The 14,085-nt window shown below is 39.4% G+C and overlaps 1 protein-coding gene across 4 annotated transcripts in view; it reads right to left on the bottom strand.

Annotated features, from left to right (window-relative positions):
* Positions 1-14,085, bottom strand: part of TPRG1 (tumor protein p63 regulated 1) — a 217,121-nt gene that overhangs the window by 72,905 nt on the left and 130,131 nt on the right. For all 4 annotated transcript variants that reach the window (XM_058730818.1, XM_058730821.1, XM_058730819.1 and 1 more), the window contains exon 4: positions 2,718-2,894. In XM_058730818.1, the coding sequence (XP_058586801.1) occupies positions 2,718-2,894 (177 nt within the window). The remainder of the gene's footprint in view (positions 1-2,717; positions 2,895-14,085) is intronic.

The following is a 14,085-nucleotide window of genomic DNA, read 5'->3' as shown; positions in this document are numbered from 1 at the left end:
TAGTTGATATTTACAATCACACACAAAATTTTGTTCCAATGAATATGATACATTCACAAAAATATACTATAGTTCAGTCAATAAAACAAGTCTCTATTTACAAGGATTAAAATCAAGGCCATATGTTCTCTAAATTAAAATGAAAGAATATTAAAATCTCAAGAAAAATATTTGGAAATTAGCCAGTACAACTTCTAAAGTATCCATGGTTCAAAGAAGTAATCACAAGAAAAATTAGAGAATACTTCAAGCTAAATGAGAATAGAAGCACAACATATCAAGCTTTATGAGATGCAGTAAAGGCAGTGCTTAGAAGAAAATTTATAGATTTAAATAGTCATATCAGAAAAGAAGAAAAGGCCTAAAATCAATGACCTTGGGTTTCAAATTAAAAAGTTTTAAAAAAGGAAATAAAAGTAAACCAAAAGTAAGTAGAAGAATGGAAAAAATAAATAAATAAAAAAGCAGAAATCAACTAAATAAAAATCAGACAAAAGTGAAAATTAGCATTTAAAAGTATATTCTTGTAAAAACCAACAAAATCAATAGGTCCACTGACAGAAAGAGAGAGAAAACACAGGTCATCAAAATCAGGAAAGAAAGGGGATATCACTAAATGTCTTATAGACATTAATGGTATAATAATGGAATATTATCAAAAACTTTATGCTTTCAAATAGAGCACTGTAAATAAATGTAACAAATTCCTTGAAAAATACAATTTACCAAAATTGACACAAAATCAAAGAATTGTGAGTAACTCATTATTTATAAAACAAATTAACAAAAATGAGTTGTTTTTCTTTATCTCACTGGCAAAGCAAAAAAGATTCATAATGTGCGATATTGGTGAAGATGTGTAGAAAAGGACACTCTACACTTTGTGGGAGTGTAAGCTGGTGTCACCTGTTCAGAAGGCAATTTGGCAATATCTATCAGTTAAAATGCACATGACTTTTGACCTAATAATTCCACTTACAGAAATTTACATTATAGATACATTTAGACATCTATCCCAAGTCCTATACACAAGAATATTTATAGCAGAATTGCTTATAGTAGCAAAGGTAAAAATAAATAGCCATTAATGAGGGGCTGGATAAATAGATTACTTTTTAAAATAAATATTCTGCACTATTTAAAAAACTGAGGTTGATCTATAAATAATTATGTAATAAAATCTCCAATTATATAATAAAATCTCATTGGGTCAAATAACTCGAGGCAGAATAGTTTACAACACGTGCTCCCATTGAGTAAAACAGTTTATGATAAATGTGCCTGTGCAGATGTACTTACAAATGTGTATAAACCAATTACATACAAAGAAATACAAAGACATCTATACTCCTGTGCATTTTCTATTTCTATTTCCTTAAAAAAAGAAAAAAAATAACAACATGTAACTATTGACTATCACCTAGGGTAATAAATCTTGAGAATTAGAGTATGGGGTGGGAGAGATATTTCCTGAAAATAAACATTCTGTGATATTATAAAAATATTTATGATTGCTTATATTATTGAAAACCCACCAGTTCAGAAAGTTAGTGAGCTAAATCAATTTGTCACATCATGCATCCATGAAAAGAATAAATTAAAGCATAGATCTTTGATATGGTATGCTTTTTGTAAGGAAACCGATCACTTGATCAAACTGTGTTTTCAACATTTTAGAAAAGTTTTTCTGCTCTCACTGTGTGCCAGGCCCAATGCCAGGTGCCAAACAAACAAACAAACAAACAAAAAGGTATTTTCCCTCAAGGAGCTCACCAGGAGATGGGAAAAGCTCACAGTCAAAGGCTCAGAGGGAGATTGCTGTCCTGGCTTAGATCTAAAATGTTTAGGAAAGGGGGCACCTGGGTGGCTCAGTCAGTTAAGCATCCAACTCGGCTTCGGCTCAGGTTCTGATTTCACGGTTCCACAGGATTGAGCCTACTGTCAGCACAGAGCCTGCCTGGGATTCTCTCTCTAGCTTTCTCTCCACCCCTCTCTCGCTAGGGCACGCACACACACACGCTCTCCCTCTCTCTCTCAAATAAATAAATAAACTTTAAAATGTTTAAGAAAGACAATTCCTTCCAAGACCATAACAAGAACTTTGTACAGCAACCCTGCTCTGTAGAGCTCACCAGGTATCTTGGTAAATGTCAACATCTCTGAGATAGTTGAGGTCCTTTCTACTAAGCATCCAGGGAAGATCTCAAAGAGACCTCTTTCAAGAAGAGCTATTGACCATCATAAATCCTGTCCACTCAGCTTTACAGAATAATTTCAATTTCCAAAGGCATTATACTGTTTCCCACCTCCACTCCTTTGGCTGTGCTGTTCCTTCAGCTTGGAATGTTAAATTTCTGTTCTCCATCTTTGGCTAATTCTTACCCAACGTCAAATACAGGCTCAAGTCCTTCTCCAGTAGAGCTTCTCTGGTTCCCTGCCACACAAATTGTATTGAGAATCTTTCTTCCATGATCCCACAGCTCTTTCCCCCTTATAGTCAACCATTTATTTCTCATGTGCCCTTACTTAAAGTTGCATCCCTGGTGTCTGACATAGAATAGGAACGCAAAGATTATTTGATGAATTCAACTGTACAGCTTCACTTTTCTCCCCTGGGTGTACTTGGCTTACTATACTAAACTGAACTTTGTGACTGATTTCCCTGCATGGCATGCCCTCCACTGCACCATTTTCCAAGTCTAAGACACCACACTCACTTGTCCAGTGACATCCCAGGGAAGACAAACTTGCCCAGGCAGATGCGATAGACAGCGCTCAGGGGAATCCGCTGCAACTGCACACAGCTGAGCATGATGAAATCATATTTGCAGATCAAGAGAGTCTTGTCTGTGACCAGCAAAATCCTCTCCTTCTCATTGTTCCAATGATCTATCCTGTGGGAATCATCACAGAGAATAAAAGTTAATGGCACGGTCTTTTCAAGTTAAAGATAACAGTACTCATTGAAACATCTCTACTAACACAGAAGGCAGGGAGGTTTGATCACCTCAGAAGAGGTGCTGAGGAATAACTATCCTTCCTCTCTCCTTCTTTCTCTCTCTCTCTTTCAGTCCAGCCCCATGACCAAGGGAGGGGGGAAGATGGAAGATTGCTAACAAACAAACAAAAAAATGTTCCACAGCCACAGAGTTCAGAGATGATTACCCATGAAGGGATCCATGGGGGGAATGACAAGATGGTATCATGTTGGCAGTCACCTGACTCATGTTCCTTCACATCTTCCCTGTTTATCAGAAAACTTTTATCTTCCTCCAAGGACACCAAAACATCAATTTTTCTAACTCAATTCTTACCACAGACTTTACTCACTACACACTAGGTTATGCTAATCTCCAAAAGTCGCATTGCTGAGTGGAGGAAAAAAATGGAGACTTACACAAAGGTGCACTGACCTCCAAGCCAACACAACATCTACTCATCCTGTCATATCCTTGTGGTAAAAATACAGCCAAACAAGTGAAGTGGGCCAACGACAAAGTAGACACTAGATAAGTTTTCACCAAATTGATTTGCTTTGGACTTGAGAGCCTTTTAGGGCATGCATAGAAAATTCTAACTCTAACAGAATCTCCAACAGAGAAAACAAGAAGAGATCTGAACAGTGGTGTCTGGCTAGAAGAAAGTGAGCATGGTCTATAAATGCTCTCACCCACAGCACTTTTGCTGTCTATCTACTATAGCACTCATGACTTGTATTACAATTATTTCAGTACATGTTTTGTTTTCCTCAAGAGACTGAAAAGGATGATCTGTGACTGGTTCATGCCTCAATTCTCACTACACAGAATCAATCTAATGTAAAGATAGACTAGGTAGTCCACTCCCATGCATTCTCACACAGCAAACACAGTGCTATTTTTTTTTTTTTAATACAAACAGAATGACATCATTCCCCTGTTTGTTAAATAGCATCTTTTTGATCCTAGGAGCAAACCCAACTCACATAAATGGAACTACAAGTCCTTGTATGGTCAGGCCATTGCTCAACATTATCTCATAGCAGGCTAAGAACGCTCACTGTCCAAATCATGGTTCAAATGCCTCATTCAAGGACGATTTCTTAAGGTCCTATACCAACTTGGCCCTTTATCATGCTCTGTCAAAGCATCCTGGTCCTTCTTCTTTTGTGGACCTGTTGCTTTTTGTAAGAAGGAATGATAGATAAAAATGTTTAGAAGTAAGTACCATGTGGACATTGACGATCAGAATAGACATGAAAATACAGAGGGTTGGACAATGTCAGTCAAGGTGAGCTCAGTATCATGTATGCGTGTATGTTCCACAAAGGCAGAGACCATGGCCATTGGGCTACTCACTCTATCCAGCTCCTGTCAAATAGCCCACACTAAATAAATATCTTTCTGGTGAATAAATGAGTGCCAATCAAAACTTTTGGAGGTTGCTGGGCTGGATGAGGGCCAGTATGAAAGTTGCCAGCTCTATCACTTACTTACTCTGTAAGATAGGACACTTCACATGCTTTCGACTCATGTTCCTTATCTGTGAAATGGAGACAATACTAGCACTCATCTCCTGAGTTTGTGGAGAGGATTAAGGGAAACGACTCTCGATCAGTGCTCTATAAATCAGCGGTTATTATCGCTGGCAGGGGCCTAAGTGTCTAAGGAATTTTGGGCAGCCCAAATATATGCCATTCCTCAGTATAGCATAATCTAAACAGAGACAGGCGAGACGAGTCAGAGGTTAAGTCACTGCAAGGAAAAGGTGGATGTGTGAAAGAGAGAAAAAAAAAGGATGAAAGTGAAGAAAAGACAGAAAAGATGATGAAGGAAAAACAAGAAGGGTAAGAGCATTGATCATGGCGGCCATTATGTGGTATAAGTATTAGCTTTACATCCCCCACAACCCTTTGAAGAAAGTCACATCTGAAGTCAGTCAACTAGAATATGATACTAGAGTCAGTGGTGTAGAGTCTGAGAGATGTGGTTTAAATCCTGGTTCTACTGGGGCACCGGGTGGTTCAGTCAGTTAAGCTTCCAACTTCAGCTCAGGTCATGATCTCACAGTTTGTGAGTTCAAGCCCTGCATTGGGCTTTCTGCTGTCAGCACAGAGTGCTTTTTGTAGCCTCTGTTCCCCTCTCTCCGCCCCTCCCCCACTCGTATTCATATTCTCTCTCTCTCTCTCTCTCTCTCAAATAAATAAACCCTGGTTCTATGGTTTCCATCCACCCCAACAACACTGCCATACTCAACCCCTGTTCCACTGAGAGAAGGAAAGAATTCTAGATCATCTGTTTTATACTCTCAATCTTAGTCAGAAAGAGACCAGGGGACTCTGAAATGTCTTATCAGATATCTACATAAATTTCTCTAAATAGCTTGCATCTACTTAGCAGTAAGTTAAAAGCTGCTGCCTAATAAACCAGACTTGGTTTTAGTCTAAAAAAACTACAGCTTTTGGTTGAATGGTTTTGCTGAAAATGTCAGCACTCCATAATGAGATTTATTTTAAAAGGTAAAGGATTTGGGAAAAAAGAATTCTTTTTAGGAACACAGAGTGCTCTGCTGTGACACAGATTCTGCATAATTTACATGTCGGGAAAGTCTGAATTCAAGTAAACACATGGGGTTATAAATAGTTTGGGGCCACATCTCTAGCTCCTGGGTGGTATATGTATTTATTTAGACTTCAATCACACCTTTTTTTCCCAAATAACTCATGGAAAAAACATTGAATTTCATATTCCCGACATTAACATAATTGAACTTGGGTTAGCAACAATATCCACAACAAATATAGGGGTAGAAGTAGCAATAGGATATTGTGAAGATTTACAAAATCCTTGGATACTGATGGTCCTACGAACCTCACAGCAACCCTTTGGACCAGAAGTTATTACCCTTATCTTAAAGACAAGGTAGAGACATGAAACCCAGCCATGGTATTGGCTTTCTCCCCAGCACCATCCACCTCCAAATAGAGGACCCTTCAGTGTGGTATGAGAATACAGTAAAACCAACTTCTGGAAGGAGCTGATGTGATGATATATACCACCTTGGGGCTGCTGTCTCTGGGAAACCTTTCCCCTGAGAAAACACACATCGCCATACCTTTCAAACTTCATCCTCTTGCAGTGTTCCTTATCTGGGAGAAGAACCCTTCTTCTACCCGTTTATGCAAGCTGGAGACTTCAGAGGGAGTCATTCTGGACTCCACCTTTTCCTCAGCTCACATGCCGGGTCCTAAACATTTGACTCCCCCCAAAAATCTCCGAAAACCACCTACTTACCTCCATCTGAACTTTCACCAACCTGATGCGGTCCCCCTCATCTCCTGCTTAGACTACTGCGATCACCCTCTCACTAGGTTTAGGCTACTAGTCACCCAGACCCAGTTTACCTACTGGAGGGAACTGCTCCAGTTCCCTCCTAACCTCTCCACCATACTGTAGTTAGGCAGATCTTTTGGGGAAAAAAAAAACCAGATTGGCCTTCACGTCTTCACTTTGGCTGCAAACATTTCAACAGTCCCCCAGAGCTCTCACAAGAAATAATAGAAGTTCTTCATCTGACCTAAGAGGCTGTCCACAGTCAGGCCCTATCTACCTATTCATCCTCATCACAGGCCAAGTCTCTCCACTCACTCTTCTTGATCTTTCAGTTTCTTGTATTCACCATGCCCACTGCTACTAAGGGGACCTTTGCATATGCTGCTCCCACCTGATGTTATTTCCCTAACTGCTCTAGTGCTGAGTTCAATTACCCCTTACTGAGGCAAACTTACCCAGACCTCTGTAACTACTTCTGTTCTTTCTAATGTACACTTTTATAATACTATGTATTTCTCCTTCATAGTACTTATCCCAGATGCACTTTTACAGTTATTTCTATGATAACCTAATTAATGTCTGTCTCCTCTCCTATACTATAAATTCCACAAAGACAGAATCAGTTCTTTGCATTTTGTCTCCAAAGGTTGTATGCATCCAAAATATATTTCTGACATCAATTAGTAAAGAATGAACAATCCTTGCGCTGTGCAAGCCATATGCCTTGGCTCATGCTGTTTGGGAATCCTATCCTCACGTTTACACACTGAAATACTCCCCCATAAAGTAGCACAGTTTTAAAAACTAATCAGTAACAGTGGGAAAATGTTTGTGCCATAAAAGTCAGAAAGAGCTGGATACAAAACGTCACCTTCAGTGTACTTCCAACTTTGCAACAACAACAAATACATAGATCAAAATGGTAACACTGATTATTTCTGAGTGCTGGGATTTCAGATGACTTTCATTTCTTTCCATGCTTTTATTAGTCAGAGCTTAATTTCTTTTTATGATGAACATATTCTACTTTCACGATAAAGAGAGATTTTTAAAAATACTAAATCTCACCCATCCTTCAAACTCCCAGTTTAAACGCTATTTCATGGAGACTAACCCTTACCAATCTCCATCCCACACCCTGCCAAGTAGATGTCCTCTTTCTTTTCATTAAATACATATAAGCTTTCTATTATCAGTACCTCTGCTGTGGTTCAAGTCACAATCTTCTCCATATCAGTGATTTCTATCCCCAGAATGTCCTCATCATGCCCCACATTTGATGAGAGACCCTCCAATGTAGAGAGTTGTTTCAGTCCTGTCTGTGTCCCCTCACTATGCCCAACACAGAGCTGAGAGAGAACTTGGCAAGTGAGCAGAGCTTGAAAAACTAAAACCATACAATTTATCATCTTAGTTGTGCAAGCCAGACTCTCCTGGCAGAGGATTTTCCACGTCTCCTTTGCCACTGCTGTTCCTCAGCACTGTGTCATGTCCCTGCTTGATGAAGAAGGGCCTGGACACCCCAATGTAAAAGGGAATTTCAAAACTCCATGAGATTTGTGGTTTCCCGGGATGACAACAGTTTTGCCAGCAGAGGGCAACAGCGAACTAACAATGACAGGCGACCCGTCAGAACAAGTTTCCAGGGCTCCCACCCAGTTATTCAAACCATTCCAGATGCCTTCTCAGCGGCCCCTGCCCTACACCTAACAACACTTTCGGCTGCTCTCTCAAAGCTGTGTCAAATCAATTTGTGAATTAGAAAGAATTTTCCTCCAGAAAGATTTTTTTTCGAACATTCTTCCACTACACACACACACACACACACACACACACACACACACACACACACACACACACACACTCCATTCAGTAGAAACATCTTCTCTAATACTGAATAGAGTGACTATACCTGGTTTACAAATCAACCTTCCTTCATGTGTCCCTCAAGCCGCTTAGCATAGCCCAGCCCTTGAAAGAGGAAGGCAGTTTCTTGGCCGGCCAGAAATCAGCAACCAGGAGGGAAACACTGAATCATTCATTCCAAACATATTCCCTGAGCACCCACTGGGTTCCAGGCCCTGAAGAGAATCCAGTTTGGGTTTGCTCTTCAAACACAAACAGATGAAAAATGCATGGCATTGAAGCAAAGCAATTTCCCTCCCCCTGAGTTAAGTGAAGTCTTAAAAAACCTTTAGCTAAATAATCCACATTAAATTCTTTCAATAATTTGGTTATTCTTTCCTGGGGCCTCTCCAATTTGTTTAAAATAGGGGACCCTCCAAGTAAACACAGTATTCTAATAAAAACCCAATGTCCACAAATCTTCTCTGTTCTCAGATCCCCTGACTTGACTTCCTGTGGTTCAGTTTTTCTCCCCCTACCCCCATGGAGCCTGGTATGTACCAAGGTCTGTGCTAGCTACTGGGAATACTGAGAAGAATATTCTGCTCTTAAGGAATACACAATTCTTTAAGATGTAAGGTGAAATCATGTAGAGAAGAGCTAATATGGCACCCAAAGTTGTGATGAGATTTTACCATTTTAACACAAGTTCACAGACTCAGGTCTCCAGATTCCCAGCCCACTGCCCACAGGGTTAAGGAAAAGGAACCCCTGACATCTATCTGTTTGATGCTCTTGAAGAATGTTCTTCCATGAACACTTCATTTCCTGCTACTTGGTGTAAAATCTCAGTGTTGAAAATCACAAGTTGCAAAGCATGAATGATTTTTTTGAACAAACACACAAAAAGAGTTTTCAGGAGTATTACTTTTTTCAATACTTTTTAATGTATGCCAGTGTAGGACAGACCAAGTGCCCCCATAAAACATAGACAGGATGGATCTGGAAACATCCATTCATGTATCTACAAAGACTAATTTTTCCTGAAGTAAGAGAAATCCACTCTTAGGGCTTCATATGGTTCTACTTCATCAAAGGAAAAACAATGGTCTTTCCCCCTGCCCCAGGCAACAAAGGAGTTTTTGAGTTCTAAAAAAATATAATAAAACAATAAACAAGAAGTTTTAGTTAGGAAATTATACACATGTGTGTATGTGTATATGGACATGTGTGTGTGTATATATATATATACACACATATACATATATGTATGTATATGTGTGTATACACATATATGTTATATACATATGCATATATATACATACACGTGTATGTATATGTATACACATGCCAATTCTGAAGCTTCTTAGATCTATATGCACATAAGAATAATTCTGCCACATATTTTTCTTAGGTTAAAATAAAAAGCACTCATCTATTGTGGTCTTCTCTGAATCAGGTACTGGGCTAGATATTACACACCCTTTTTAATCTTCATCAAACAATCCTGATAAATACAGGTGAGGAAACTGAGGCTTGGGGAAGGATAAATGACTTTGTTTGCCCTCAAAATGCATATGTGGAAGCCCTAACACCCAAAATGAAGGTACTAAGAGGTGGGGCCATTGGGAGGGGATTAGGGTTTGATAAGGTCATAGGGATGGAGTGCCCATGATGCGATTAGTTCCCTTATAAGAAGAGGAAGTGACAGGAGAACTTCTTCTCTCCAGGATGTGAGGATGCAATGAGAAGGCAAGCCAGGAAGAAAGCCCTCGCTGAGAACCAAACCTGTAGGTAGGCATCTTGATCTTAGACTTCCCAGCCTCCAGAACTGTGAGAGAACTGTTGTTTAAGCCACCCAGTCTATGGGTATTTTGCTATAACATCCCAAGCTGACTAATACAGGAAGTTAACTTGTTCCAAAAAAACACAGTCAGGATTCATCCAAGGTATGCTTCACCTTAAACCCTTGAGCTCTCCTCTTTACCAAACCACCATTCATTAGCAAGGCAATGAAATGTCTTCATTTAATCAATTAACATGGCTGAGTGTCTATAAAATTGACCCTTGAACAACATAGGTTTGAACTGTGTAGGTCCACATATATGCAGATTTTTTTTTGTAAATATAATACAGTACTGTAAATGTGTTTTGATTTTCTTATAACATTTTCTTTTCTCTAGCTTATTTTATTGTAAGAATAAAGTACTTAATATATATACAAAATAGGTGTTAATTGACTGTGTTACTGGTAGGGTTTCTAGTCAACAGTAGGCTCTTAGTAAAAGTTTGGGGAATTGAGAGCTACACAAAGAATTTGACTACAATTCAAAATTGAATTGAATTTGACTACAATTAAAAATAGTGGGGGCTCTGTAACCCTTAACCCCTTTTTTGTTCAAGGGCCAATTCTACTATATTAAAGACATTATGTAGGTTCTCAGACTATAAAGCCCTCTATAATTATCCCTATCCTTAAGAGATTGTAATTTAATGTAGGAGAATATAAATAAATCAAGTATTATGGTACAGAGTGATAAACAATAACATGGAAATTTGTATACAGTGCCATGGAAATCCCAGCTAATGTCTAACATTGATTTAATGCTTACTTTGTATGAGTTTTTGGTATACGTATCTCATCTAAGTTACTTTTTTTATGCTCACAGTAATCCTGTGAAGAAGGTAGTATCATTATTCCCATTTTACAGATGAGGAACGAAAACATAAAAAAGGTTACATAACTTTTCCAGTTCTGGAATTGGAATTCAAACTGAGGTGCCTGTCTCTAGAGCCAATGTTTTTGATTAACCACTCTGCTCTACTGAAAGGCATTTAAAGCCACCTAGGAAGTGAGGCAAGGCTCTGGATAAAGTGTGTTTCTCGAAGCTTTTAAAGGATGATCAGGAGACGGCTTGATGCAGAAGGCAGATTAATTAATTTTAGACAGAGGGAACAGCATGTGCAAACACGCAAAGAGACATGTACAGAATGACTTCTTGGAAGACATGTGTTTGCACAGTATGTAAATGGAAATCATGAAAACAGAATTACCATAAAAAGGGAGGATAGCACCCACGAAGATTCTGACTCAGGATTGTGGAGATGAATTCCAGGCATCTCTCCTTTTAAAAGCTGTCCAGATGCAGAACCAAGGTTTTGAAAGACCAAGACATTTTCAGGAGCTGATCTAGGAATTTGAATCAGACCTACGAATTCCCAGGCACTGAGGTGGAACCGTTTTGAGCCTATACTCGAAGAATTTGTAGGCGGTGCTGGAAGATTTGCAGATTTACCCAACATTTCAGACTGGAATGCCTCAAAGTATTTCTAAGGCATGCTTGTCCAGTCCAAATAATTAATCACACCCTCCCTCAGTTTATCAAAATCTTTAACCTCAAGAGATGAACTTCTGCTTCTTGGTCTCTCAACCAAGATAACTGAGATAAGAGAGCATCATTGTATTATGTCACAGTCCCAACCGGGTCCTCACAGAGAAATTGCTTTGTGAATGTTAATTCCGGTTTTTATACCCCTTTCCTGAAGACAAACTGCGCTTGACCAGGAGTTCTGTCAATACTCCTGTGAGCTTAAGACTCATTTTAACCACAACTGGGTCTTAATTTCCTCTTAAATTTTAAGTGCTAGATGGGGCGCCTGGGTGGCGCAGTCGGTTAAGCGTCCGACTTCAGCCAGGTCACGATCTCGCGGTCCGTGAGTTCAAGCCCTGCGTCGGGCTCTGGGCTGATGGCTCGGAGCCTGGAGCCTGTTTCCGATTCTGTGTCTCCCTCTCTCTCTGCCCCTCCCCCGTTCATGCTCTGTCTCTCTCTGTCCCAAAAATAAATTAAAAAAAAAAAAAAAATTTAAGTGCTAGATTCCTGAGCAGCACTGGGCTTCCTATCACACAGGCTAGGAGTTAGAGATGTCATTCTGCCCCTTACTAGCTGTGCAATCTTAACAAAAGTTACTTATCTTTTCTAAGACTCATTTTCCACATCTCTAAAATGAAAATAATAATAATGCATCTATACCTCATAGTATTGTTGTGAATTTTAAAAATAGTACTATAGGGGTGCCTGGGTGACTCAGTCGGTTAAGCGGCCAACTTCAGCTCAGGTCATGATCTCACAGTCTGTGGGTTCAAGCCCCGCATCTGGGTCTGTGCTGATACCTCAGAGCCTGGAGCCTACTGCAGATTCTGTGTCTCCCTCTCTCTCTGCCGCTCCCCCGCTTGCACTCTGCTCTCTCAAAAATGAATAAACGTTAATTTTTTTTTAAATGTACTATAAAGCACTTAGTAAAATACAAAGCACACGTAAAATACTAAGTTGTGCCTTGGTGGCTCAGTCAGTTAAGCACCCGACCCTTGATTTCAGCTCAGGTCATGATTTCACAGTTCATGGAATCAAGCCCTGTGTTAGGCACTGCTCTGATGTTGCAAACCCTGCTTTGGGATTCTCTCTCTCTCCCTCTCTCTGCCCCTCTCCCACTTGTACGCTGTCTCAAAATAAATAAAAATAAAAATAAACAAAATGAAGTACTCAATTGTTATTAGCTATTAATACAAAGGTGATGATGGTGGTGGTGATGAAAAAGGAGGAAGAGAAGGGGGAGGAGGATAAAACAACAGTGAAGAAGAATTCTTTTAAATTCCCTTTAAACATTTTTGCAACATTGATTGAATTAACAAATAAATTCATGAATAGGTGGTTAGAAGTAAATCCACTCAAAGACAGCTCCTCAAAACTATTACAGTTTTCAAATATACAAAATCTTTCCATTCCAATTTCCTAAAACTTAATAAAGTAGTCATTAATTCCATATATATAACACAAGTTTTTGTCTATTTGCCCGTTTGCTTGTCTGACACAGCTGGGTATACTTCATTATATTGGAAATTATAGTTAAGTTACCCTGACTTACTTAAAATACAGACTAAGCATTTTATATGAAGTTCCCTTTGTAGACAGCTGCCATGGGAGACCTTAGAAGATAAGGACCAGGAATAGTAGAATCAAAGACCCAACAGGAAACCTATGAGCGTGTCAATGCAGGAGTCATGTTACACTCATTTAGGATTCCTGGACAGAGTAACCAATAGCAAATTCAGATATGAACCCAAGTAAGGAGTCACAAGGGCAGGCACTAAGGATTGTGCTCAAAGTCACTGATTTCAAATCAATTTTCTTCTGTGTGACATAAGGAAGGTGTTTCTTTACAGAAACAATACCAGGTATCCAGTCCAGAAATAATCTCCCCTAATGACCTGACAAATATTTATTGAGCCATTATTATGCTCCAGGCTCTAAGGGTATAGTGGTGAGCTAAGTTCCTGTTCCTCCCATTCTTGCATTCTATAGAGGAAAGCACACCAACAAAGGATATGGGCACATTATAGAGATCTAGATAAAAGGGAGATGGGAATATCTGTGGGAATAGTATCTAAAGTGAACAGCTAGTACAAAGGCCTTGAGGTGGGATCCATCATGTTTCATAAAGCAGCAAGGAAGCAGGCATGACCAAGCAAAGGGAACAAGGAGGCTAGTTGAGGGAGATATAAGCAGAAGCCATATCACATGCTAGAACCACTACAATTTCTTTGCGATTTACGGATGTTTTTCATATTAAGTGGTTGTTATTCTCCACTTCACAGATGGAGAAACCAAGCCCCAGTAAAGTGACATGCATCTAGTACCAAGTGACAGAGGCAAGACCAGAATCCAGCTCTTTGGACCCCCAGCCCAGGCCATAACTTCCCATCTAGCTGCTTCTCACACTTATTTTTCCTACACAGCCAGGCAACTTTGTCTCTGTGTCATAGTACTATCAGTAAGAGGATATTTGAAAAGCTACACAAAAGACAAGACTCTGGGCACACCCCATCCTTCTCTCTTTTCCACAAAAGAACTGAATTGCTATTGAATAGCTC

This window comes from Neofelis nebulosa, chromosome 5, assembly GCF_028018385.1.
Source record: "Neofelis nebulosa isolate mNeoNeb1 chromosome 5, mNeoNeb1.pri, whole genome shotgun sequence".
In the NCBI taxonomy this organism is placed as follows: domain Eukaryota; kingdom Metazoa; phylum Chordata; class Mammalia; order Carnivora; family Felidae; genus Neofelis; species Neofelis nebulosa.
Note: the sequence above shows the minus strand (reverse complement) of the source record. Positions and strands in the feature narration are given on the sequence as shown.